Raw genomic sequence first — 27,841 nt, 5'->3', positions numbered from 1 at the left:
AGGGAAGAACTTGTTGCATACAAGTGGTTTTGATAGTAAAACACAATGTAGATAGTAGCAGAGCTCATATGAAAGAAAGACTTGGCACTAAGAGATACACTCAATTCTATGAATTGACTATAATGGAACTTTTTCACCGATTGTGAAACTCAATTCTGTACATGTCCTTATTTCCATTGTTGCTAACTTTCAATGGGATCTTCATCAACTTGACATTAAGAATATTTTTTTATTGGAGATCTCCAAGAGAAAGTTTACATGTCACAATCGTTGGGATTTGTGGTTGAAGGGGAAAAAGTAAACAAACTTCGCAAGTCTATCTATGACTATAAAAGATCCCCTTGAGCATGGATTGACAAAATCAACAAAATTATCCTTGGTCTCCAATTCAAAATATGTAAAACCAATCACTCAATATTTGTCAAACACACTACATCTAGTATAGAGCACTTATGACATCATATGAGGATGACATTATCTTAACCAAAAACGATAAGTATGAAATTCAATAGACAAGATGAGCTCAGCCAAACATTCCAAAATAAATATTTGGGGTTACTAAAATAATTTCTTGGCATAGAGGTTTTGCAATCTAAACATGACATCATCTTATCACAAAGGAAGTATGTGTTCGATCTGTTAAAGAAACAATGATCCTAGGTTGAAAAAATTTTGATTCACCTTTGGATCCTGATGCAAAACTACAAAATGAAGAAGGGGATGAGATAGATGTGGCAAGATCCAAAGACTTGTGGGGGAAATTGATATATCTTACTATAATGTGGCAAGTCATTTCGTTTACAATAAGTATTGTTAGTCAATTCATGCACCATCCTTGTATATCACATTGGCAAACCTTGGAAAAAATCCTAAGATACTTCAAGAAAAATCCAAGAGGTTTTATACAAAAACCATGGTCACATCAATGTAGAAGGGTTTGTCAATGCAGACTGGGCAAGTCCTCCAGATGACAGAAAATCCACTTTCGATTATTGCACAATGATAGGGGATAACTTAGTCACTTGGCAAAGCAAAAAACAATCAGATGTACCTTGTTGCAATGCAAAAGCTAATTTTCGAGTCATGACCCATGCGACGAGTGAAATGATATGGCTGAAATCATTATGATTAGAATTGGGTCTACCTTCAAGAAGCTTAAGCAATTTCATTGTGATAATCAAACAACAAATCATATAACAACAAACCCAATATTTCATGAAAAGACCAAGCATATTATCAGAGAGAAACTACAAGTTGGGGATATCACTATGCACTACATCCCTTCCAAAAACCAATAGGCAAACATCTCCACCAAAATAGTAACAATGACAACTCTCCATGGCACACATACAATTGGAAATTTATGATGAATATGCACTAACTTGAGGGGGATTTGCACTAACTTGAGGGTGATTTCAACACCCATGTGAACAATGGCAAGGAAGGTAAATAAGAAGACTTCTAAAAAGAGGTGTCATGTACTCGTAAATATACAAGCTGGAATATGTTCTCGTTTTTTTTTTTTTTTTGCTTTTTGATATGTAACCCTAAGGACATTATAGACATTGAAAACTCATGCCCAAAACTATAATCAAAAGCTCTTGGGCGTAAGTTAGAGCATCAAACTCTAGTCCTCTTTCCTCCACCCTTTAGAATCTCTCTCTACCTCTCTCACAAGTTCTTCCCTTCTCTCTCCCACTAGATAGAGTTCTCTCATTTTCTCCTCCTCTCTTTCCTCTCCTTTCTCTCTCTTTAGACCCTTTGTAACTATATGAGAAGACTCTAGAAATCAACACTTGTTTTATCTACTCATTCAAAATTTTATTGTGACTTGTTTTAAAAGTTTTCTAGATAAAGTTCACTAATGTTGTCATGGGTTTGAATCGATGCTACATTGTTGGGTATGTTTTTTATCTCAACCCAAGCATAGCATACCTAGTGGACACCAATACAACCGTAATAGGCTGAGATTCGGATATGCAGACAACAAAAGAAAGGTGCGTCCCTAAAATAGTACACCCTCATTAAGAGTGAATAAAATCCATTCATATGATTTTGGAGGTGAATGGATTTGGTTTATCCCTTCAAAGTAGCTTGTGACTGAATGCAACGACTTGGATATGTGACAAGCCAACTATGTCCAGTAGCTAAACTTTCAGAGACGCCTTCCAGGTATTTGACAGCTCTTTTGTCAAAACAGAGAAAAACCTATGTGACCGAGATAGTTGACATGGACCTCACTCTCTACCATGCTTAACAAGAGCTTCCCCACATAAGATTAGTATACTGATACATAGTAATACAGAATCTCGAGAGGCTTCCCACATATGATGTGGATTTACATGGTGAAGGTTATGTCAAATGTACATTCTCAGAGAGGATGAAAACCTTTAAAACATAATTCATGCAGAACAGAGTACAAAAACCAAAAATACCTGTGGCTTAGTTCTGCTATCTGTTGTTACTCCTTTCTTCAGAACGTAACTTTTCAGCAGCGTTCAAAAGTACATCCATCGATCCAGCAGTAATTCCCTTCACAGAATTTTGCACTAATCTTCTTTCTCTGATTCTAATTTGAATATTGCAGAAGATACAATACCAATCTCCTTTGGGTATAGAAGTGCGAGGTGGAACCATGCAATATGTATGGTATGCCTCATCACAACCGTCACACAGGACTATCTTGTCATCATCTTTATCGACAAAACACCCCCTGCAGAGACATGAAGGGCAATACCAAACAGTCCCATGAGCTTTAATCTCCATGCTTCTCAAGCAGCTTTGGTGGTAGTACTTGTGAGGGCAGTGGGCATTTCTGCACACAAGGAAGGTCATACCTTCGTTTCCACCACTTTTACATCTCTTACACATACGTTGTCCACCTTTCCTTACGGGTCCTCTCTGCCTATCAACTTTTGAACTGTAATGCATGTTTTCCCCAGATTTGATGGATAAAGTTGTGGTCACCATCTCCTTGTTACTGTGACTCCCATTAGGTGGTGTTCTTGAACTTTTTAGCCTCTCACAAACAACACAATCATGATGCGGCTCTGCTTCTGACTGGTTTTGAGTCCAGTCAGATAGTGGTGAATCTTTCCCGTTTGCAGAGCAGACTTTACAATACCAGCTCCTGGTGGGAATCTCCCCAACAGTTGGTTTCATGCAGGAAAAGTGGTACATTGCTTCACAGCCATCACAAATAAGACTTTCTGTCCCAGTAGCACTTGAACCACACAGCCCACAAACACCAATTTTGATGAGGCCACATGCATCATTCTGTTCAAGTTTAGTAAGTTGTTCTGATCCATCGAAAGGAACTTGTTTTGCCGGAACCAAATCCATACAACCCTTATGAGCAGATCCAACCTGACTTGTCTCCTGCATGCAAAATATATTTAAAACTGTAGCATCAAGGGATACAAGATCCAGAATTGAGCCCTTTTTGTGAGATTTACAGATGATTCAAATAACAGTATGATCATCCAAAGTGTAACCTGTAACTAACTTAACGTGATAAAGAAAACAAATTCTTGAAAATTGCGAGAATATCTTCTTTTTTTTTTTAAAGAGATGGCGAAAATATCATTAAAATGAAAGAAGAATGTGCAACCCTATGCAAGTTAACAGTCAACAAATACAGAAAATGAGAATATCAATGAACATTGTAAGATTGAGCCCAGTTCCATCCAAAAATGACTAGCCATTTAGGAGACCTATTACTCAACTTTATAAACCAATAACACTTCTCAACACTTACTAATGGGATAATTTTCCAATACAACACTCTCACATGTCTAGGTTTACACGTAAAAGGTATGTGACGTGGACAACATACACAGAGCACAAATTCAATGGAGCATACATAGCAGAGCCAAAATGAAATCGAGATGCAAGCAAACATCCTATTCTAATACCACTATTGACTAACCACTTAGGAGGCAAATTGCTCAATTTTATTAACCAATTATTAGAATACTGGTGCAGGGGTATTTTGGTCATTTCCTCATCTCATATGGGTGTCATATGTTCACAGCAAGCTAGGCTACATATCAAGTTCTTATGTTTCAAGTCTCATTCAATTCTGATGTATATTTAGTGAGTTATGAGTATTTTTGTATTTAGGAGCATAATTATCCTTTTGCAATAATCTCAGTAAGTGAATGATAAAATGGAGAGGCTCAAGCTTTTGAGTCTGCATCCACGCAACCCTTTTTTGGCTACTTCTCAATTCTTCTCATCTCTCCAATTTTCCTCTTTTCGCCTCCTTCCTCTTAATCTTAAATCTTCACATGGTATCATAACAATAGATATCGATTGTGGCATTTTTTCTTCACTTTTTGGGTTCTCTACACAGATTGTCTCAACCCCAAGGAAAAGGCTCAAGTCAATTTCTCTACTGGTAAGGTAAACTCCACTTTTTTCTTTTTTTTATTCCACAATAACTATTTGGTTGATGGTCACCACTGCTGATTGAACAGTTACTACTACACTTAAAAGGTCTCCATTGAAGTTTTTTGCTTCCATCTTTCCTGTGCAAACCTTGTTCTGACTGAATCACCCCTTCCATGCCTGCACCATCACGCTTGTTGATGGTTAAATCATTTATTATGGTATTGACCGCTGTGCTATTGGTGCTTGACGTGTGGTCATTGTGCCCTAATTTTATAATGTGAGGCCACGACCTTATCTGAGTGAATTTAGCTTATTGATAATTTGGATTTGGAGCATCTTCTTGAGTTCAATTGTGGTGTATATGGAGGATTAAATGGCAGACTCCAGCAAACATGTTGCTGCCCTTAAACCTTTCTGAGAGTTCAGAGAGTAAGGGCTTTCACTCCATCCAGATTACCTCAATTAAGTTGAATGGATCCAACTATGCAAATTGGTTTCGCTCAATTATTATGTTTCTAAAGGCATAAGGGAAAGCAAAATATAACAGTGATGACCCTCCTAATCCGATAACTAAAGACTGGGAGGTTGAGGATAATCAAACAATGACTCAGTAAGTAAACAGCATGGAGTCGTGTTTTAGTGATTAGATCTTGACCTGCGGGACTGCCAAGAGATGTGGACTACACTTGTTTCCATTTTGCCACAGGAGAGAAATTTGTCTCGCATACATGAGTTGTATGTTCCGTATTGCAATACAGAGAGGGGTGACAGATTGGTCACCAATTACTTTATAGAGATGAGGGGTGTGTTGCTGGAAATCAGCACCATCCATCCTTTCACTACAAATGCTAGTGATATTCGAAAAGAGAAAACCAGATTCAGGTGACTGGATTCCTCGATGGCCTGGGGTCTAAATATGATATTATACAAGCACAACTGCAAGCAAATGATGATGTCAATACACTTGCACAAGCTTTTAACCAAGTCATCCAGGCAGAAGGTGTAGCGGCAGGTAAAGGTGAAAAAAATACACGACCTCTTGATGCAACTCCTCTAACCTTAACTCGTCCTATAGTAAAGCCTGAGGCTCGGGTCGTGGTCATAATGACAGAGCGGATAGGAAGTGTCCACTATGGGAGAGAACACCACTTCTCTGGTAAGTGTTAGGAGAAATTCAAAAAGCCAGCATGGGTTAACTCCACTAAGACAGGTCATGACTCGTTTCCTATTCTGATCTTCAGGAGGAGATTTAGTTGTTACTTCAAAGACTCCTACCATTGAGCCGGATACCTCTAACTCAATGAGTACCACGATGGCTAGCACAAGTATGACAACTTTGAATATGTCTCCCTCTCCCTCCTAGATTCAGAAACATCTATACACATATCAGGTATGACCTCTCTCTTTCAGTCTATTTGCCCTTCTCAGTCTTATCATCATGTACTTTAGCTTATGGGTCTATCTCCCCGCTTCACGGGGAGGGTATTGTGCATACCACACCTCAGTTATGATTGAGTTTTGTTCTTTTTGCTCCCAATATTCTTGTAAATCTTTTCTTTCTTTCTTTTTTTTGAAAATGATGTATATATTAAGAAAAGAGAACAATACAAAATCAGGGGAGCAAACCCCTAACAACAAGAGATTGGAGGGCTGTTCCCTGCTTGGCAAGAACAATATTCTTGTACATCTGTTATCTGTGAGTCACATAACTTTTTTTTAAAATGAGAAGTGTGAATTTTATTGTAAAACAAAAGACAAGAGTACAAACTAAGGGGGGCTTCGCGTTACAACAAGGGATTAAAGGGACGTGCCCATTTGGCCTGCCCATCAACAAAGTGGTTTGCTGCCCGGGGGACATGGGCCCAGTACATTGTAGGGTGGAGGCAATATTATAAATATCAAGAAAGATGTCCCAATGTCTTTAAAGGGAGACCTGGATTTGGCACACCAGTTAATAACATTGGAATCACCTTCGACAATTAGAGGCCAAGAGAATCGATAGCAGAAGACAATGAGGCCGTTGAGAAGGCCTGTCTGAAATTTTAAGGGGACCAGTATAGGCAGCAAGTAGAGTACCATCGTCCGAGTGAATGCCACCCTCGAATCCCGCTGATCCCGAACAACCCAAAGCGTTGTCATCAAAATTCAGCTTGAAGGAACCAGCAGGTGGGGGGTTGCCAAACTTCCATTGCTACTAGGCAGGAGGGACCAATCATCAAGGTCGTAAGCCACCAGTTTCCTCTAAGATGCATACCCTGAAGGTGGAGAAACTCCTTTCTTGAAAGGAGCCAGGAAGAAACCTGGCCTGCAATGAACTCGACAAGGGATTCGGCATCAAGGAACTTGCATGGAAATTGCCTGTGATTCATCTCTTTCTAGAGAGACCAGGGGATGAAGCCAAACAGCTAGAGAGGAGTAATTTGCCAAGCTTTGGCAAACGGGAGCCTTAAAGGGATTGGAAGAAACCAGATTGGCATCCCGACTTGTGCAACTATGAGTTACATAACTAAGTCTCAAAATTATTATGTAACCTTTCTTCCTACTTGTGTGTTTCAAGACTCGCAGACAAAGAGGACGATTGGTTCAAATGTGAGAAAGGCAAGATCTATTTGCTGGATGATGTCTCTATTCCACAGACTATGGCACTTACAACTAAAGAAATACTCGGAAAGGAACTACAATATTTCGTCACAGTCCTGGTGGTAGATTCCAACTAAAGAAATACTCAGAAAGTAATATCTTTAATATTTTGTTTTAAAGAAATACTCAGGATTATAATCCTAATGGTAAAGATATTACTATCTAAAGAATTATATATATTTTTTTAAGAAATACACAGGATGTCAATATTTTGTTTTATTTCATTGTTTTTGTTAAACAAAATATTGACATCCTGTGTATTTCTAATAGTAGATTCCATGTTGTTGACAATCGAAGTCATTATCTGGTTGTCCTTTGCTTCTCAATTATCATCCTGAGGGATAGGAGGATCATCCCTAATAAATCCCAGCTTCTTTCGGCCCTTTAAATACATTCTAACATATTTGGACCAAGTAAGATAATTATCACCATTCAATTTTTTAGAAGTGATAGTGATAATATCTTTACCATCAGGATTATAAGATTCTTTAGATAGTGTAAATTTCACTAGAATCAGCAATAACAGATATATAGAAGCACCAAATGGATCAATAAGCCTTCCAACAACTTCAAATTAATCAACCTAGGTGGGCCCCACCACGTAGAATTAGGATTAGAGCAATTGGGTGATGTGTACAAGTCAAAAAAAATCCAAAAATCCAACACAAGAATCAAAGTTTAGATCAAAAAATGTAAAAAGAGCATTACTAGGGCTGACGTCAGTAGATGCCGGGGATGACATCAGCACAAGTAGGCTTGGGAGTTGCACACATCCCGAGATCAACATAAAACCTCTTTTTGGGTAGTTTAAAACATCAAGATCTATTCTAAGAATAGTAGAACCAGTAACCCTAGGGTTATGGCAGAGAGAAAAGGAGAAAAAATTGGATTTTTACCAACCAGTAGTTGAAAAACTTGACGAAGTTCCTTCCTTTATGTAGACGTCTGCTTCAAAAGGATGAAAAACTGACAAAGAGCCTTCCTAGATGCGATCTACTACTCTAATACCACGAAAAAAGTAAGAAAAAGGGAAAGACAGAGAGGTGGAGAGGCAAAAACTCAAGAGAAAGAGCTGCATTGGGGGATGTGCACATATCCCAACCTCTATTTATAATGCTGATCAAGTACAATTACAGATATACCCTTACTTAAGTGAAACCCTAATCTCCTTGTATCTCCCATTCTACATGTCCTCTTTACACGAAACTTGGACCATAGACATAATTGGACATATAGAAGAAGATTACATCAAGACATACAAATACAGATAGAGTAAAATGACCAAAATACCCATGTATTTGTTTTTCAACACTTTCATATTGATAACGGACTTGAATTTCTCAATTAAAAATTTGTATTATTTTGTGTTTTACATGGTATTACTCATCAGACTTCCTACGTATATGCTCCCCAACAAAATGGGATTATTGAACACAAAAACAAACACCTTCTTGAAGTGACCCATACTTTACTGTTTCACATGAATGTCCCTAAATCATTTTGGGGAGATGTAGTGTTAACATCACGTTACTTGATCAATCGTATGCCTTCGTCTGTCTTGCAAAGACAACCTATGCCGGTTTTAAAACCCCCGTAATTGTTTGATGTTGTTCCCCGTCTCTTTGGGTCAACATGCTTTATCCACTTATTTAGTCCCTCTACAGATCAATTGTCTCCTCGCATTGTTAAATGTATTTTTTTTGGGTCATTCAAGTCATCAAAAAAGGATATAAATGTAATGATCCGATTAAAAGAAAGACATATGTGTCCTCTGTTGTTACATTTTTCACTCCTTACTTTGCATCTTCTATAGAATCTCTGTTCTCACCTGGTTCTTCGAAGGATAACCTAGTTCCGATTGTTGTTATGGATGCACCAATCGCAGGTTCCTCTCCACACTTCAGGTATACAGTTGGCATTCTCATCATTTGTTGCCTACACCACTGCCTACTAACACTCTAGATCATCAGCTACCCACTTAGGACCAGTTGTCTTCCTCTTTGCCTAAAGGTCCAGTTTCTTCTAATTTTGATCTTCTCGTCAGCCTTCGAAAAGGTAAAAGGTCATGTACCTCTCATCTCTCAGTATGTTTTTGATCTTTTGTCTACATCATCCAAATCCTTTGCTATGTCATTATCTTTGTCTTTTACATTCGTTTAGTGCAGAATGTTATACCTTCACCTGAGTGGAAATGAGCTATCAATAAAAAGATGGATGCTTTGGTGTCTAGGGGAACATGGAGTCTCTATTACCCACTTTTAGGGCGGTTGATCTAGGCTGCCATTATGTTACACAATTATGTATAAAGCTAATGGGAGTATTGACCGATGTAAGGCCCAATTAGTAGCCAAGGGCCATACATAGACCTTCGGTGTTAATGTGTTTAAAACATTTTCGCTTGTGGCTCGACTCACTTCCGATTCATATTTTGGTGTTCGTGGCAATTAACAAAGGGTGACCACTATGTCAACTAGATGTCAAAAATTCATGTATGGTGACTTAAAGAAGGACGTATATATGGAGCAACCTCCAAGGTATGTTGCTCAAAGGGAGACAGATAAAGTGTGTAACAAAGTCCTAGAGCATGGTTTGAAAATTTTAGCATTGTAGTGATGAAGTTTGGGTTTCATAGAAGTCAATGTGACCAATCATTAAGTTCTTGCTGAAAATGAAGACTGGTATTGTTATCTTAGTTGTCTTTGTTGATAACATCGTCTTGTCTAGGAGTGACTTGGAAGGAGTTGAGGTAAAAACTTATTTGGCCACATATTTAGGACAACTGAAATATTTCCCTAGAATTGAGGCTCGAAGTAAGAAGGGTGTTATTCTCTCTCAAAGGAAGTACATTGTAGATATGTTGCAAGTGTTTGGTCTCTGGGGTGCTAGACTAGTGGATACTCTCATGGAAGTCAATGCTAGCATTCATGACTCTAATAGTCTTGTGATCAAGGACAAGACATAGTATAGACACCTAATGGAGAAATTTATCTATGCCACTGTCTCTAGGCCTAATATATCCTTTGCAGTGGGAGTAGTGAGTCAATTCATGGAAAACTCAAGAATGATACATTTAGTAGTCGCTCAGAGAATTTTTAAATATTGGAAAGGTGCTTGTGGAAAAGGCCTATTGTACACTCGGAATGAGAAGATTGATGTACTGGGATATTCTAATGTAAATTCTGCTAGGTGAAAAATGGATAGGAGGTCCACCATTGGTTACAACTATTTTTTTGAAAGTAACTAGGTGAGTTGGAAGAGTAAGAAACAAGCTATAGTGGCTACATCTAGTGATGAGGTATAGTATAGGGCAATGGCTCACATAGGTAGTGAGTTTATGTGGGTGAAGCCAGATCTTGTTGAGTTTGGAATTTTCATTCCAGAACCTATAATTATAAAGTGTAATAATTAGGCAGCTATATTAATAGCAAGTAACCCAATATTTCATAAAAGGACCAAACAAATAGAGGTTGATTTCCATTTTATTAAAGATGTTGTCATGCAAAGAAAGATGGTTACTCCATATAAGAAACCCTCTGAGCAACTTGGAGATATTTTCACAATTCCTCTTGGAAAGCATAAACAACTAGTATTTTGTGACAAGCTAGGACTTTTTAATATTTACTCTCCAGCTTGAGAGGGAGTGTTAGAATACTGATACAAGGGCATTTGGTCATTTCATCATCTCCTATAGGTGTCATATATTCACAGCAAGCTAGGCTACATACCAAGTCCTTATGTTTCAAGTCTCATTCAATTCTGATGTATATTTAGAGAGTTATGAGTATTTTTTTACATAAGGGCATAATTGTCCTTTTGCTGTAATCTCACTTACGTGAATGATAGAAGGGAGAGGCTCGAGCTTTTGAGTCTGCATCCATGCAGCACTCTTTTGGCTGCTTCTCAATTCTTCTCTCTTCTCTCTATTTTCTTCTTTTCTCTACCTTCTTCCTCTTAATCTTACATCTTCACACCAGTAATACTTCTTAATACTTACCAATGTGAGACAGTTCCCACTCAACAAACATCAAAGGGGAGAGTATCCCCTATTAACAAACTGTACAACAAAACACCCTGTTTACGTAAATGATCAACTATAGAGCCAGGAAAATTCACAGTTGCTACTGCCATATTTCTAACCTTAAGATATGTAGAAAAATGTTACATGAAATGACGGGGGGCGTGTATAATTAAAACAGAAAGGAGGAAAGCAAAAAAGACAAGCTAAATGTCTGAAACCTAACAAAATTCCAGCATTTTAGAAGATACATAAACAGCTTACTTGTTCAAATGAAACCACACTAGTTCAAATCAAACCAAGTATTTGAGTGATACATATATCTTACAAGAAACGAAAACCCTGGCACAATGACACAGACAGCATTTACCTGATTCAAGTAGGATATCTGAGATGCTTTCGAGAGGCTATCTGCCAGATGGACCATCTCACCTCCAATCTTCTTGAACCTTTCCCATACCTGTCAGCAATTTGCATATGATTGTCACTTCTGCCCTACTAAGAACTCTGTAGGAAACTACGTCATGCCCTATTGTGAAATGAGGGGAAAACAGCGACAAGGTTTACTTTTTCACTACATACGTACCTGCCATTTCTTATGTGTTTAGTTGGAATTTTTTTTAAAAGATTCACTAACATTGCAACAGAAAAGAGAATATCTGAACTGCAATTTGGTTCAGGTTTCCTTTCCTGTGGGCAAATGCTCATTGTAGGTTTTTTAAATAAAATATGAGAAGAGTAAATAACGCCTCTTCTGTTGTCTTATTGTTAAATATCATAGAGGGGAATTTTGTTCATTTTACATATTATATATGAGTCTCTAGGAATGGCTAAGAGATTGAGTGATTGATAGGAGTCAATGGTTCAAATTACACATTATTTTGATGTATACTTAATGAGATATAGTGCTTTTGAGTCATGAGAGCTATTTATGTAAATAGACATTAAGTTACTTAAGTAAGAAATAAAAGAAAAGAAGGTCGCACTTCTTCCCCCATCGAATGCCATCAACACACTCTATTTCTTTTCATCTTTATCTCTTTCTTCTTTCTTCCTCTTCTCCTCATATTTTATATCTTTTCACATGATATCAGAGCAATAAGATCCAAATTCAGAGTTATTTAAGCACTCTATTCCTCTTTTTCTAAAGTCTTCACCCTCCAAGAAAGGTGAAGTTCAGGATTCAAGACTAATTGGAAGTCAATTCTTTTTTGTGCATTTATACTGCCAATTGAGCAGTTATATGTTTAATTCGTGCCCCTAAAGAGTTATGCCTTTGGGTTTTCTCAATTGAAGCATGCACAGGATCCAAATCATGTGTCCAATGCCTGCGTCATATACAAGAAGGCTGACATCGGCCAATTTTTCGAGAAATTTCACTTGTTTATGGTGTTTAAGTAGTCTTATAGATTGAATAGAATGATTGAGCTTGGATTGGAGTTTTTTTATTGAAAACCCTAAATGTTAAAGTAGGGCCCACATTGCCTGCACAGGCATCAAGCTATGATTATTGTTTATAATTGTTGTGGTCATTGTCTTTATAATCTCTAGCAGATTCCAATGAGATAATTACTCCTACTAGAGAAGGTAAAAACACTTATTATTATTGAGGAGAGCTAAATGGTTAAAATTATCTGAGTTGGTCTAAAATAGTTTGAAATTTATTCAAGGCTGAGATAGTCCAACATGTCCTCTTACACTGTGGATTTTCGTGGCAAGTTTGGATGAAGATCTTTCAGAAAATTGAGCTCCAAGTGGGGCTACATCAGGACCTCTTTGGCACCTTTGAGATGGTTCGAGGGATTCTCCTTCCTCGGCTGGGCAAGTTAATTCTTTCAGCCTATCTTGCACATGTTCCATGGTGTATTTGGCTCGAGCAGAATAACCGGAGATTCAACTCCAAAGCTAGCACCACAAACAACACGAGCACCATAGACAACACGGCTTCTCATGTCGTTGGCCTCATCTCGAGCTGGCTTCATACAAAGAAGGATTTTGCCACCCTTCGGGAAAATTGGAATTTGATCGCTCATATGTCTGACCCCAGCAGAACTCTGAGTATGGCTATCTGGGATCCTCCCCTTTGCAACTGCATAAAGCTGAATTTTGATGGTAGTGCTATTGGATGTTATGGGCCAGCTGGAGCAGGTGGTGTGTTCAAAGGTCATAATAGAGACCCTATTCTTTCTTATGCTAGTCCGGTGGGCATTGCCGATTCTAATACTGCTGAAGTTAGTGCTCTGCTATTCGGCCTCCAAATCTTCAGGGATCGTCTCCATGGCAAGTTAATCATTGAAGGTGACTCGAAGACAATTATTAGTTGGTGTTCCAAAGACAGCTTCCCCCCTTGGCGCCACTGGCCCATCACTGATAGTATTGTTGACATTATATCTTCTACATATTATAATTGGAATCTCATTCCTAGATTAGCCAACTCTTTGGCTGATAAATTGGCAAAATTCAGAACTTCCCAGCAATCTCTCAGTGTTTGGGAAAGCTTCCCTCCTTTGTAATATGCTCTCTTGAGCTTTTGTCTTAATAAAAATCAGCATCATTTCAAAAAAAAAAAAATTATTCAAGGCTAAAAGGAAATCTAAATATATTAAAGATGATCCACTTTTTCCTACTACAGATGATTTGGAAGAAAATGATAACCAAGTTATTGACATCAAAAGATAGCACAAAAGCTAAGTTTGGATGCACCTACCCTTGACAAGGGCATCAGGAATTTGTACGAGGTCATAGTGGAAATGGTAGAGGCGGAAGCTCTGACAGTTCTGGAAGAGATAAAAGGTGAAATGAGATGTGTACATTGTGGACGCAATAATCACTTCTCTAGTATGTGTTGGGATAAGTTTGGTAAACCAACCTAGGCCAACTCTACTATTCACGACAAAAATGAGACTTCCAATAGTTGGTATTCTACCTAGAGCCCGTGATGAGCATCAGAAACTAACCCAATATGTTGCCTAGTTGACTGCATTATCCTCCAAATGCATCTAAAGCTCAACCTACACATCCTCCAGCTACTCTTGCCAATCCAGGTCGCCTGCCCTATATGCAAGTCTTATTTCTTCCTGGGTTATTGACTCAAGTGCATCATCACACATGTCAAGTATGTCTTCTCTTTTTAAAGATTTTAGTCCATCCTCTTCCTTTAAACAAGTTGCTCTTGTTGCTGGGTCTGTTTCTCTATTCCAAGGAATCGACAAAATCCAGCCTACATCCTCCTTATCATCAAAATCAGTGTTATTTGTCCCAAAATTTCTTATTTAATCTTCTTTGGGTCAATCAACTCACAAAATCAATGAACTACTCGATAATATTTCATCCTACTTATTGTGTGTTTCAGAATCTCAAGAAGAGAAGGATGATTGGTTCAAGGCATGAGAGAGGATTTTATCTTTTGGAAGGCTCAGTGCAGCAGACTCATTCAGTATTCCAAATACAGCAGGATCACCCTTCTAATGGCATATGTAATTAGGGCATCCTTCTCCAGCAAAGTGGGGAGGGGCATTATTGTAATTTTCTGAGGGTTATCACTTACGGGACTATATGTTTCCTAACCTCTCTATCTCTCGATGAAATAATTTTCTGGAAATATTTTGACATCAACCTCACCACAAGTACCTACAAAATTATCATGCGGCTGCATGCCAATCGCATTAGAAGGGTCCTACAACAGATCATCCACCCTTGTCAAATTGCCTTCATCCAAGGCCTGAACATCCTCGACTCAGCAATGGCAGCACATGAACTCCTCGACTCCTTCAAGCGTTTTAAACTTCCTCAATTTGTTCTCAAGCTAGATTTTAAGAAAGCTTTCGACTACATCAACTGGAAGCTCTTGGACCATCTGTATGGGCAAATGGGATTCGGCACTTGCTAGCATTTTTTTATGTGTAGCTATGTCTCCTCAACGTCCTACTCCATTCTGGTCAATGGCATCTCTTGCTGTCACTTCCATGGCACTCGAGGGATCAGGCAAGACAACCCCTTATCGCCCTTCCTCTTCACTATCGTGGCGGAATATCTTTCCACAATGGTTTGGCAGGCCAAGAACACTGATTGGCTCTCCCCCATCTCTGACCACCTTAATCAAGACATCTCTATTCTACAATATGCTAACGACACCATCCTCTTTGGTGAGGGTACTATGGAGCAAATTATCCAGCTCAAGGCCTTGTTGAACCTCTTCGAGCTCTCCTCTGACCAGAAAGTTAGTTGGGCCAAGTCCTCCATCTCGGGTTCTAATATTGAGCAAAGCACCCTCACTGCCATGGCTGATTACCTCGGCTGCAGAGTCACCAATCTCCCTAGCACTTACCTTGGCCTTCCGCTGACCGATGACACCCTGAGCAAGCATTGCAGGCATCCAGTGATTGAGCGGATAGAGGGCAGATTTGCTACTAGGCAAGGCAAGTTCCTCTTGAAGGCAGGCAAACTCACCCTTATTAAATCTTGTCTTCATGGGATTCCAAGCTACTTCCTCTCCTTATTCCACTACCCTGCAGTTGTTGCCAACCGTTTGGAATCCCTTAAGCAACACTTCCTCTGGGGTAGTCCAAATGGTGAAAGAAAATATCACCTTGTGAAGTGGTCCGATGTCTGTCAACCATTGACTCTCGGCGGCCTCAGCACCAGGAGCATCTCGGACACCAATTCAGCATATCTACTCAAATGGCTATGGCGCTTCAACAACGGCCCTTTGCTGATCTGGCGCTCACTGGTTGCTGCCAAAGCGGGCAAGCAGAACGGATGGTGGCAGGAAGGGGGTAGGCCATACAGATTCTCACCAATTTAGAGGAAAATCTTCCTCCTTCTCCCTCAATTCCCCGGAAATGGACTTCATACTAAGTGTTGGTTGATTAGTGGTTGGAAGAAAAGTTGTTGATGAACTCCTTTTGCTCCCTTTCAAGCCTCTCCAATCTCCCTTTGGCCTCAATCACTGATATTTGGCATCAACTGGGTGACTGGAATCTGCAATTCTGAAGAGGACTTACTGAACCATACGCTTTGGAGGCTTCTTGCACCCTCTCTGACCTTGCCAGAATCAAAATTAGAACCTCCATTCCAAACACTTTAATCTGGACCGTTTGCCCAAAAGGTTCTTTCACTGCTGCTTCTGCCTACAACCACATTCAGGGCTTTGACACCTCCTGGCCTCACCAGCCAGCTGTTGTGGCTTGGTCTCTCCAAGCTCCACCTCGCGCTAAATTCTTTGTCTGGTGTGCCTACTGGAATAAGATCATCACCTCTGATGCCTTACATCAGCACGGGACACATGTTCCTAACCCATCCTGTCCCTTTTGCCATAACTCGCCGGAAAGTGCCACTCATGTGTTGCTCCATTGCACTTCTCCCAGTCGATTTGGGCCAGCCTTCTGAGCAGAATCGACATCCAATATTGTGTCTCTCATGAGCTCCCAACAATGATCCAATCCCTCATCAGCTCTCGGCACCCCAAGCTCGGTAAATTGCTTCTCTCCAGTTGTGTGGGTCACATCTCTTGGGCCCTCTAGAAGGAGAGAAAAGAAAATTCCAGTTCAAGTCTTCCTCTATTTCTGAGCTTTGCCGAATCCATTGTTGAATAGGTCTCCACTTGGCTCCTCATGAAGAAAGAATTCCTACACCTCAACAACTCTCATCTCTGGGGGAACTGGCGTCTTATTGCTGCAATGGCAGTGCCCTCTCATACTCCCACTATGGCTGTTTGGTCCCCTCCTCCCAGCTACTTCAAGTTGAATTTTGACGGCAGTGACTATGGATGTCCCAGGCCTGCAGGGTTTGGAGGAGTTATTCATGATGACTGCAACAACCGTCTTCTCTCCTTTGCCAGTCCCTTGGGCATTTCAGACACCACCTTTGCTGAGCTCGTCGGTTTGCTTCATGGCCTTAAGATCTACTGGGACCGGTTTTCTGGTCCCCTCATCATCGAAGGTGACTCCAAAGTGATCATTGATTGGTGCACGGAATCCAAGACTCCTCCCTGGTGACATTAGGACATCATCTTAGATGTTTGTAGCATCCCTTCCTCCCTTAATTGTGTTTGGACTCATCTTCCTAAGTCCGCAAATCACCTTGCGGATTCTCAAGCTAAAAGGGGCACATCCCTCCAAACCCTTGATGTGGTGGGAGGCCCCTCCTTTTAGGTTGTATCTTTTTATCTTCTTGTTTTAATAAAATTCTCACTCTTCATCAAAAAAACCTTATCGGACATCAGTAGAAGAAAGCAAACCAGGCAGCATAGATCTGAAGGATTGAAACAAAATTAACCACAAGCACATAAAAGTCCCCAGCAAAATGACATATATCGCAGAAGTCACAACAAATAGAACCAACAGGCAAAGGCATAATATTGAGTTAGCAAGAGAGAGATTTACCAGTTGGATATCAGTAGCAAAAAGCCTGGTAAACTTCTCATATTCCCCAGTTTGAATCCGTGAATTGATGAGGCTAAAGTTAAGAACATTTTCAGCTTTGATGCCTTGGAAGTTCTCACAAAGTAACCTACATAGTGAAATAAACTTCTCCGAAGCTATAACTTCAAGGAAAACTCTCTGACATTTTTCTGTGATGGAAGGACCAGAAGGTGGAAACTTTTGAGACTTATCTATAATAACCCGAACAGAGTCTGAGGCAACATTACAGGAAGCTACCATATTTTGGGGTTCCCTAGTCATTTTACAGGAGGGCTTCAGCCTACTATTCTTATTAGCATGTACAGTTTCCTGCAAAACAAAGACAAAATTCACAAGCTGTCAGAAGGTTTCAGATGCCACGTAGAAGAACATGGAGATAGAGAGGTGGCCAGAATTTACATAATATTAGGAGACTGCATTTGCCATAAGGAAATTAACATTGGATTGATTGTGGTCAAAAGCAACGAAGCTAATGATAGCAATTTGCTACTGGATGTGTCTGCCGGTCCAACCTACCAGGTAGCTGTTCATTTGCATGCCAATGAACTCATAGCTACAAAATTTATATGCTATGATCTTAGCAAACTGGCCCATTCATGATAGAGTCTACTTGTTGGCTCCACGTTGCTACCATACACAAATATGGTAGTATATATGAGTGCTCCAGGCAAAAAATTGACAGCATATTGTTATAACCCTTTAGAGGGAAAAATAAGAAAAGGCGTATTTTGTATAAAGCATCAATATTCAAAGAAGTTGTATATGGAAAGCTGAATATCATATTAATTGAGCTTCTTAATTTTCAGGGTAGAAAGATGAAGGAAAAGGTTGTCAAAAAGAAGCAGTTGACACCTACCTTAGCCTGCGCAAGTACATCCCTAATGCAGCTCTTTATTCCATCTTCATTTGGCTGTAGTGACTGTAATAGATGTTCTAATACACACATCCAGCTGTTTTGCTCAGAATCATTAGCCTGGTGAAGATGCCTCAAATTCTTGAGCAGAGTATCAACATCGCCCTTCTGAGAATTATTCAATGGCTCAATTGTAGACTGCAATAAAACAACCTCCAGATATTATTACATTGCAAACTAGAAGAATAGCCCTAATAAACAACCAATTGACAGCAGGTGGTGTAACTAATTCTCCAAAATCAACCATACTCGTAATAAACAACAATTGACAGCACTAAAAAGGGCATTCTTTCGTCCTTCTTCCAATAATATAACCGGCACAGGCAACTTGTGGGCCCCCTTGCACAATTTTGACCTAGACCACACTCCAAACAGACCTAGGAACACCAATCAACAACACAACACTACTCGAACCAAATTTCAACCAACACATAACAAATGCTTCAAAATTGACAGCTTGAGTAAGAACTATGGACCTAGAAGTGTTTGCGCAACCACAGGTCCGGTATCAGACCAGGAAATCATAGGTGGATAACCCCTCTCACAAAAACACATAACAGTTGCTCATTAGGCAACACAAACAACAAACCAAGTGATCATGGCAAAAGGAAAAGACAATCAGCAGGATAAATTTTTGGGTGATGGATGCAGTTTGAATTTTTGGATGGATTGGTGGTGCGGGGATGGCCCCCTGGCCAATTCTTTCCAACCCATTATGCTGCTCACGACTTGTCGGGACTTGACGATGGCTGAAGGAATGGATCGTGGAACCTCCATCTTAGAAGAGGTATCACGAATGAAGAAGCCCTCATTGCTTGCAATCTGGTCGAGGGTCTTGACTCTTTCAAGATCCGTGCCCAAGTAATGGATAAGCTGATCTAGTTCCCCGATACCAGCGGCCGCTTCTCTATGGCATCCGCCTATAGAAATATTTTGGGCTGGACCCGGTCCTTTACTGATCATATGGTTGTTGTTGTTTGGCGTCTCATGGTCCCCTATAAAGTTAAAATTTTCTTTTGGAGCGCATGCCTTAATAAGATCCTCACCGCCGACAACCTCCGAAGACGGGACAATTCTGCCGCTTGCCCTCTCTGCCTGCTCTATAACCTAGAAGAGGAAATTGTTAGTCGCCTACTCCTCCATTGTTCTTTTGCCTGGCAGATTCGGACTTCACTTCTCAGCAGATGGCGTGTTCACTTATGTCTCCCCAGAGACCTAGGCAAGATGTGTCATCTCGCCTTTGGGGTTTACCTCCCCAAATTGAGCAGACTTCTTCTCTCGGCATATACCGTCCACATCCCCTGGTGCATCTGGAGGAAATGGGATAACAGAAGATTCTATGGCAAGTACAACACCACTGACGAGGTCATTTGCTACACTACTGGTCTCATCTCCACTTGGCTACACACTAGAAAGGAATTTAGGTTTAGCGCAATAAAATCATTACTTTCTCAAAAAAATCAAAGGGATAAAATTTGGAAATCCTTTCAGGAAAAAGTTGCAAGCTTGAAAAAAGGATGTAGAAGACAACGAGAACATCTCCGAAGTGGACCTTATCGCTCTAATACATGTAGAAACTTGTAATTGAAATAAAGTGGAAGAAGAAGAAAGGAGAGAAAAGAAGAGGAGAAGAGGGAAGCGACTGTTGTAGTATTGGCAACACAAGACAGGGTCTAAATGACTACTAATCCCTCTTTACTATCTCTCTAAGTGAACAACATGGAAAGGACCATAATACCCTTTATTACATGTGTCAGCCTCATGTCTTTATTTTGGGGCCTAAAAACATCTTAAAAAGAACAGAAATACAACACACACCATGACACTTTTACACTAATTAGGGACCACCATACCTCTGTGAAATGACACAAATACCCTTGACAATATATTTTCTGTTATGGACTATTGAACGTTTTTTTGGAAAGTAAACCAATGGACTTTCAACATGAAGATTTGAGATAATATAGTAATACAAAGTGTTAAGTTTGGCCCAAGGCCCATCGCAAAATGACTAGCCAATTTAGGAAACCTCTTTCCCAGCTAATAAACTCAAGATCTTTGTACTCAGTAATCCATGTGGGACTATTCCTTAACACTCCCCCTCACGTGTAGACCCTCTTTTGCAGTTCTACAAGTGGATAATTTAGGAGTAGGCAGTTTAGGTGTAGGCCCTCTTTTGTGGCTCTACAAGTGGATAGTTTAGGTGTAAACCCTCTTTTGTGGCTCTACAAGTGGATAGTTTAGGTGTATGCCCTCTTTTGTGGCTCTACAAGTAGATAGTTTTTAGGTGCAGGCCCACATATGAGTACCTGCTCTGATACCATGTTAAGTTAGGCCCAAGGCTCATCTTAAAATGACTAGCCAACTTAGGAAACCTCTTTCCCAGCTAATAAACTCAAGATCTTTGTACTCAGTAATCCATGTGGGACTATTTCTTAACACAAAGAAAAGAAAAAACAAGAACTTCAGACAAATCCTGCTCCTTTATGGTGAACAGATCCACATCACATCTAGCTTGGGTTAGACTCTTTGAATTCAAGGATCAATCAATGCAAAGATTAGAAAAAAATTGACTTTTTGCCTTCTCCCGTGAGACTTCCAACTATCTCCCCCTCAATACTAAAGAATCAAATAAAACAACCTAAATATTTTTTTTTTATAAAAAACAACCTAAATATTGATGACAGGTCGAGCCAGAAATCAAGGCCGGATGATGTGTTACTCCTGATTTCTTGGGACTTAAAAATTCTGTGGAAGCTAGTCTTGTCTTCCAAAGCATGAAAATTAAAAAAAAAAGTTTTTGGCCCTCTTGAAGCTAAAAATACCTCAAAATTAATCACTGATGACAGCAAAATAAGAACAATCCTCCATGGTGCCTATGGCATGTTTTTAGAAAATTCAAGGACTTATTCATGATCCCCACAATTCTTGGAAAAACACTCCTAGGTCAGGAAACCTTTACTGAAGACAATTTAGCTAGGAATGAAACAGAGCAGAAACATCTCATTGTCTGTGTTCCTAATACTCCTTGTTATTTTTTAGTTTGTACTGTCTGACCCTCTCAACTTTTTCTTTGACTAAGATAACGTTTCCTGTATGTTTTTCTCATCTAAAAAATTATACTCACGAAAAAGAGAGAGAGGGGGAGAGAGACAGAAAGTGGTGTTACATATTGTTAGAGAACGGCAATTATTAAGCTATGAGTTATATTGTGTATGATTTATTTTATATAGCTATATGTGTTAAATCATTCTTTCACTACTATGATTTATTTTACATATCTCTATCTACTTAGTAATTCTTATACTATTTATAAGTAGAAGGAATTATATCATTGCAACTAGACTAAATAAAAATAAAGACTGGAGAATCCACAAATTCTCTCCAACATCTCTTTTCTCTTCCGAATTCTTTCTTATCAATTTTCTTCCCAAAATTGTTCTCTGTTAGTTTCACTATGTTTCTCAAAAAACCAAATCAATTTTGATCACAACTAGTAAAGAAAGAGATTCAGAAGCTCGCCCTCGTATGCCAAAGTTTTCTAAAAAATCCTTTGTTTCTTTCTATACTATGACTTGTAACATCCATATAAAAGCCAATTAGCTTCAAGTAAATTTGCTCCATCTTGACTATGACTTAAGCATAAAGGCCCAAGAAGCATAATTTCAGCATTCCCTAAGCATTTGCAATTGACTCACAATATGCTATAGCTAAACATCTAATATACTTTAACCTTCTTTTAAAGAATATTACTTTAGTCTACATTGTTAAGTTGTGGAGCCTAATTAACACCTTACGTTGAGTTGGTTATCCCCATCCGATCCACGATATATTGACTATTGTTTCGTTAAGGGCAGTTTGGGAATTTCACTCTGGTAATGCCGTTGCCCTAGCTTTCTCCTTAAATTGGGGGCGCCGCTATTAGAGTTTTATGATCTTAATCCGAGGTGTATCTCGAGTTGCAGCCCGAGAAGTTAGAGAGAAACACATGTAAGTGTGCGATTTCTCTTGTAAACTATTTCATCCTCATAGTGGATTACTGTAGTGGTCGAAGACAGGACGTAGTATCACCTTGAGGCGAACCTATACAAATCTTGTTGTGTTTTTCCATGCTTGTTTTCCCTTCTTCCGCGTTTATTATTATTGCTCTTGTTAGTTTGGAATTAGAGCGTCTAATTCCTAACACACATATCATATATGAAAAAAATATTACTTGCATGTATATATAATTAAAACATGAAAACTAGATAATGTTGTAACTTCCATGACACCTCAATTACCAAAAAAATCTTTTCAAGTCCAAAAAAGTTAATATGTTTTACGCAAGCCTGATCAAGATTAAACACGGGTCAAATAAAGTCAAGGTCGGTCTAGCTTATTCAAATTTGTTTAATTGCTAGAAAAAGCTGATCTAACAATGGACCTAACAAAATAAAAATAATGGAGGAAACGGATCCATTTGACCATTGAAGATAGTTGGGCCTAAAGGCTTTGATGATAATGATGATGATGATTGATTTATATATCAGGACAATAAAAAAAAAAAATCTTAATGCATTTGGAAGTGGTCTTACACAAATATCTGATGCAATTGTCTGTCTAAACTATCCACATTAAATCCTTATCCTGCTGCATTTTATCTCAATTACAAACTATCAAACTCTCCCCATGCCAATACAAAATGAACAGTCATAAAGACAATCAAAAGTGTATTGAAGTGGTTTTACTACGTGCAGAATGATAGAGGATCAGAGATTAAGATTGTACACAAACTCGTTATTCAAGTCAATTTGGATATTCTAAGTTAGGTGTTTCAAGTCTGGCTCAGTTGGGAATAATGTATGTTCATGAAAAAATTCATACTTTTCTGTTCAAAAGAAGGATGTTTGAACTGAAGTAACCTCTTATTTATCTGTCTCTACTTCTACCATCTATAAAAGAAGCAAAACAACAAGCCACAATGCTTCTATTCTTGATCCTCATAACACTAGCAGTAGTGGTCAAGTTGATTCATTACTATGAGGTCAAGTTGAAGAATCAGAGGACCATCTTTTTCTCCACTGCCCCAAATCGTTATCCTTTTGGAGTGCAGTCTTGAAGAAGTTTAGAATTCAGCTATGTTTCCCAAGGTCATTCCCTGATTTCATTGCCCAATGTTCTTCCTAGAAACTCCCAGCAATAGGCAGGACCCTTTGAAAGTCAACTATATAGTAGCCCCTTGGATGATATAACAAAACCTTCTACGGAACTCAGAGTTCCAGATTTCACAGTTCAATTGGAAGCATTACTGAACACATCTTTCAAACAACAACCATATGGGCCAAGACCTTTAAGAACCTACCTCCTCTCCCCCTCTCAATAATCAGAGATCATTGGAAAGAAATTTCCACATTCAATGTTCAGTATTATGTTCAGCAGCTTGCTTGGTCTCCCTCTTCCCCCAACCACCTAAAGCTAAACTTTGATGAGTGCACTTTGGGGAACCCACGGCCAGCAGTTATTGGAGGGGTTATCAGAAATCATGAGGAATCAGTACCGCTTGCTTTTTCAGGTCCATCACTCCCCAGTGACTCAGCAGAAGCAGAAATTTAAGCTCTCCTTCAAGATGTTAATTTTTTCCGCCAGCATTTCTCAAGGCTGGTGCTCATAGAAGGGGGACTCTTTCTCTTTGAATAAAATTTCACACACTTCCCTCAAAAAAAAAAAAAAAAAAAAATAGAAGGGGACTCTGCAATTGCTGTAAGTTGGATAAAAGAATCCTCTCTTCCTCCTAGGAGATTTTCTTTGTATTTGAAGAAATTAAAAACCTATGAAGCTCTTTTGATGTATCTTAGTAGAGTGCTATGCAATCTGCCAATAGCAAACCTGACAAGTCGGCCTAGGAAGGAGTTCATCTCCAATCCCTTGCGGTGGGAAACTCCATTTCCAATTGTACTTCACGGGTGCTACCCTTTGTATTCTTTCTCTATTCATTCAACCAATAAAGCAAATCACCATTGCTAGAGAGGTCTATATCCTGAAGGATCATTGCATTGCAGTTAGGAAAGTTGTCCATACACTGAACCCCTCATTACACATGAACTAAGTTAACCTAATCGGTCATGGCGAGATCATCAAGAAGCATCATATGTAGCAAGTCGGAACCAGAACATGCACTCACAACACCATGAATCATTTCTCAATGGTGGGATCTACTCTGAATGGGCAGGCAACTGTTACTTAATCTAAGCGAAGTGTTTGACATTATAAAAATTTTAAAACTCCTTAAGCTCTAATTGATTACAAAATGTTTTTCAATCGTTAAGAATTAAAATTTTGAATATCATCTTCTTTCTCTGTCTCGGTAATGATTGTTAAGATGACTCCACCTAGAAAAGGGTGCAGTGAATTAAAACTCTACTTAGGCATATCCTAAAAAGAATTTCCCCAACTCGTAAAGTAATCCACAGAATAATTCACCCAACAGAAAGCATCAAACTTGTAGACATATCATGCATTGCCATAAACATCTATAGTACATCCTAGACTCAACACCACCTCCTTCATAAACATTAGCAGAGAGAATAACAGACACAGAAGTAAAGACTTTTCGCTTTCATCTCCGATTCAGACCCTGCTGCCTACATAACATTTCCGACTCACATCTGCCTTAGAAGAAAAGCACATGCTAGACACACATGATGACTTCAACCACAATGAACACTAGACAAGGATAACATCAGAGTAAAATTATGCCAAATTTGCATGTAATTTCATTTAGGCTAGTGGACAACTAAATTTGGCAAAAGAGAAAGGAAAACATGATCATAAAAAATAAATTTTAGATTATCTTGACCACAAAAGCTTGAGTCTTCCTTTCATAGGTAGACTGTTATAAATGATACAGAAATTTTTGAATTCATTCACAGAATGCTAGTACCCAAGTTTGGGGCCAATGCCGAGGCCAGCAAAATCAATATGGTTCCATCATCATCTTCACTAGAACTGTGAGCTACTCTTCTCATACCTTTTTTTTTTCTTTTTCTTTTTTCTGAAGAAAGCGCTCATACGAGGTTTTGGAAGCTCTCAAATGGAACTTCGTAGCTCCAGTCTACATTTGCGCTCGATAAAACTGACAGAGGAATCATCTGTTCCTTACATATGACGAAAACATTATGCATCTTTACAAGAATTTTGTGCGCTTCAAAACCTTTAGCAAGATTTTAAAGTTACCAGGGCCCTCAAAATGCAACTTTATCTTGAGAATCTCGACAAATCCATCCACTCAACTTAAGTTAAAGAATAGTTTAAATAAATGCAAGCGAAAATAAATCACAATAGTCTTCGAGATAATAGAAACCCGAAGATGCCTAACCTGCTCAGCCGCAGGATCGGTGGCTCCGACCGAAACACTAGACTTCAGCTGCTTTCTCCTCTTGTAGGTTATAACCTCTTCGACTCCTTTACCTTTAAACCCGTTAGCTGAATGCCTCTCAACCGAGGAATAAACAACCAACGGCAGATTCTCTGCGCCGCTACCATTGGAGCTTCTCCCATCCACGAACATCTTCAAAAGCCGAATTAGCACGTTAGGATTTTAAATTCAGACTTCTCAATCAGGGTCTTGGAATGGAATAAAACCCTAATACAAGCAAGAGACCGAAATTCCGTTGTTTTTCTTAGTAGTCACATTCACGGACAGAAGAGATTTGAAAATTGGAAGATAGGAATCACTTCGAGGGTTTTAAACAGTGTCAGTCTGTGATCGGTCTTCTCGAACAGACCTTGTTTGATCGGCTCGGAGAGTCTGGTCACCGATGATCGTCGGTACGTTTGGTTCTTCCGCAGCAGCTATTTGGGTTTTTTGTTTTTTGATGTGAAGATTTTTGGATTTTCTACTTCTCTCGGCGATTGCCCCAGGGGCAGCATCAAAGACGTTATTATTAATGGCTTGTTAGTTAAGGAAAGTGACAGTGAACTCGAATTCACTTTCACTTACCCAAAACCGTTAGTGCTCGTCCGACGAGCTTTTGTGTAATTCACTGTCACTCGCTCTCTCTCGATGTTCCTCCCTCTCAACCGACCCTCCTTCTCGACACTCCTCTCTGCAATTTTCCGGCATTGCAGCTGCTGGGTCTCCGTCACCATACTCCAAATGAACCGCAATCCATATTGTTCCAAGCAGCCCCTTCTTCGCCAATATAAACCGTGAATAAAACAACTTCACCTTCCAGGCTTCCAGAACTATAACAACCCATCCAGCATGTCAAAATTCAATGCTTTTACTTAAATTCTCCAGCTTCAACCACAACTGGTGGAAACCCTAGCCCAAACCCAATTAACCCAAGTTCACACGCCACTATCCATTTCCACCCACAGCAGCTACTTCCAAGCCTTAAAACACTACTCATCTTCCGAACCAAAACCCTAGAAAATTAGTCGTTGTCTTTCATATAAGAATTGACGAAGATCCAGAGACGCTGGAAATCCAGCTGGTTCCATCTACATGTTAGAAAATCCTGTAATTGGCAAAATTGGAAGAGCAGATGCAGAGCAGCGTGCAAACGAAAGGTACTGAAACCGGCAAAATCCGGTTGGGTGATGGGATCGGGAGAAATTTGTTAAGTGATTTCGTTGTCGATGGTGAAAAGAGATGTGGACTTTGGACTAGAGAAGGAGAGAGAGAATCCACAGTTGAATACCTTATCATTTTCCCCGTTTACTGGTTAATGCTTATATAGTTAATAAATTATTTCACTGGTTTAAAAAAAAAAACTAATAGTTAAATAATTTAAATTTAATTATATTATTAAATAATTAACTATTATATTATGTTCTAGTATAATTTAATAAGACCCTAATTATGTATTTATATATATTCTATAATTTTAATACTATATTAAATTCCTAATTTAATATTTATAATTAAGATATTGTAAAAGTAAGAATTTGATCATACGACACTATAAAGTAAACATATTTGTTTAGGTATTTTATATTTATTTTTATAATTAATTAAATTATTAAATTTAATTTACTTTTTAATTTATTTTATTAATTTAGACAACTAAAATATATCTTATTTTATTAATAAAATACCCTATTATTTATTTATTATATCTATTTTAATTTGTCTTTATATTAATAATTTAAGAGTTGTAATTTAGATAATTTAAAAGTACAAATTTGATTAAGTATCTAGACATTATAAAAATAACCATGTTTATTTAAGTATATTATTTTTATTTAATTCGATTAAATTTGAATTTGAAATTTTTTATTTTTTATTTTATTAATTTGAATGTTAAACTAAAACCATCTTAATAAAGTTAAGTCTATCCAAATATTTTATTAATAAACTCACTCTCCAATTTCCACAACATTATCCATTGTATATCTTAATACAAAAAAGTATTTTACACTGTACTTTCCATTTAGCATACTAACACAAAAAAATTAATTTATTTTCCCTTTCACTCT

At 38.7% G+C, this 27,841-nt stretch overlaps 1 protein-coding gene across 1 annotated transcript; it reads right to left on the bottom strand.

Moving 5' to 3' along the window:
* Positions 1-2,245: 2,245 nt before the first annotated feature.
* On the bottom strand, positions 2,246-26,959 carry LOC137950395 (PHD finger protein EHD3-like). The gene is made up of 6 exons (XM_068796839.1): positions 26,146-26,959; positions 25,737-25,928; positions 18,326-18,520; positions 17,431-17,778; positions 11,418-11,507; positions 2,246-3,378 (listed from the first exon to the last, which is right to left on the bottom strand). The coding sequence occupies exons 2-6, from the start codon at positions 25,926-25,928 to the stop codon at positions 2,452-2,454; spliced, it is 1,752 nt and encodes a 583-aa protein (XP_068652940.1). The 5' UTR covers positions 26,146-26,959; the 3' UTR covers positions 2,246-2,451.
* Positions 26,960-27,841: the final 882 nt, after the last annotated feature.

This window comes from Aristolochia californica, unplaced genomic scaffold (genome assembly GCF_029961685.1).
Source record: "Aristolochia californica isolate CCGP_79_NKW_82.1479 unplaced genomic scaffold, dmAriCali1.0.hap1 SCAF_14, whole genome shotgun sequence".
In the NCBI taxonomy this organism is placed as follows: domain Eukaryota; kingdom Viridiplantae; phylum Streptophyta; class Magnoliopsida; order Piperales; family Aristolochiaceae; genus Aristolochia; species Aristolochia californica.
This window is presented reverse-complemented; position numbering and strand designations above follow the sequence as displayed.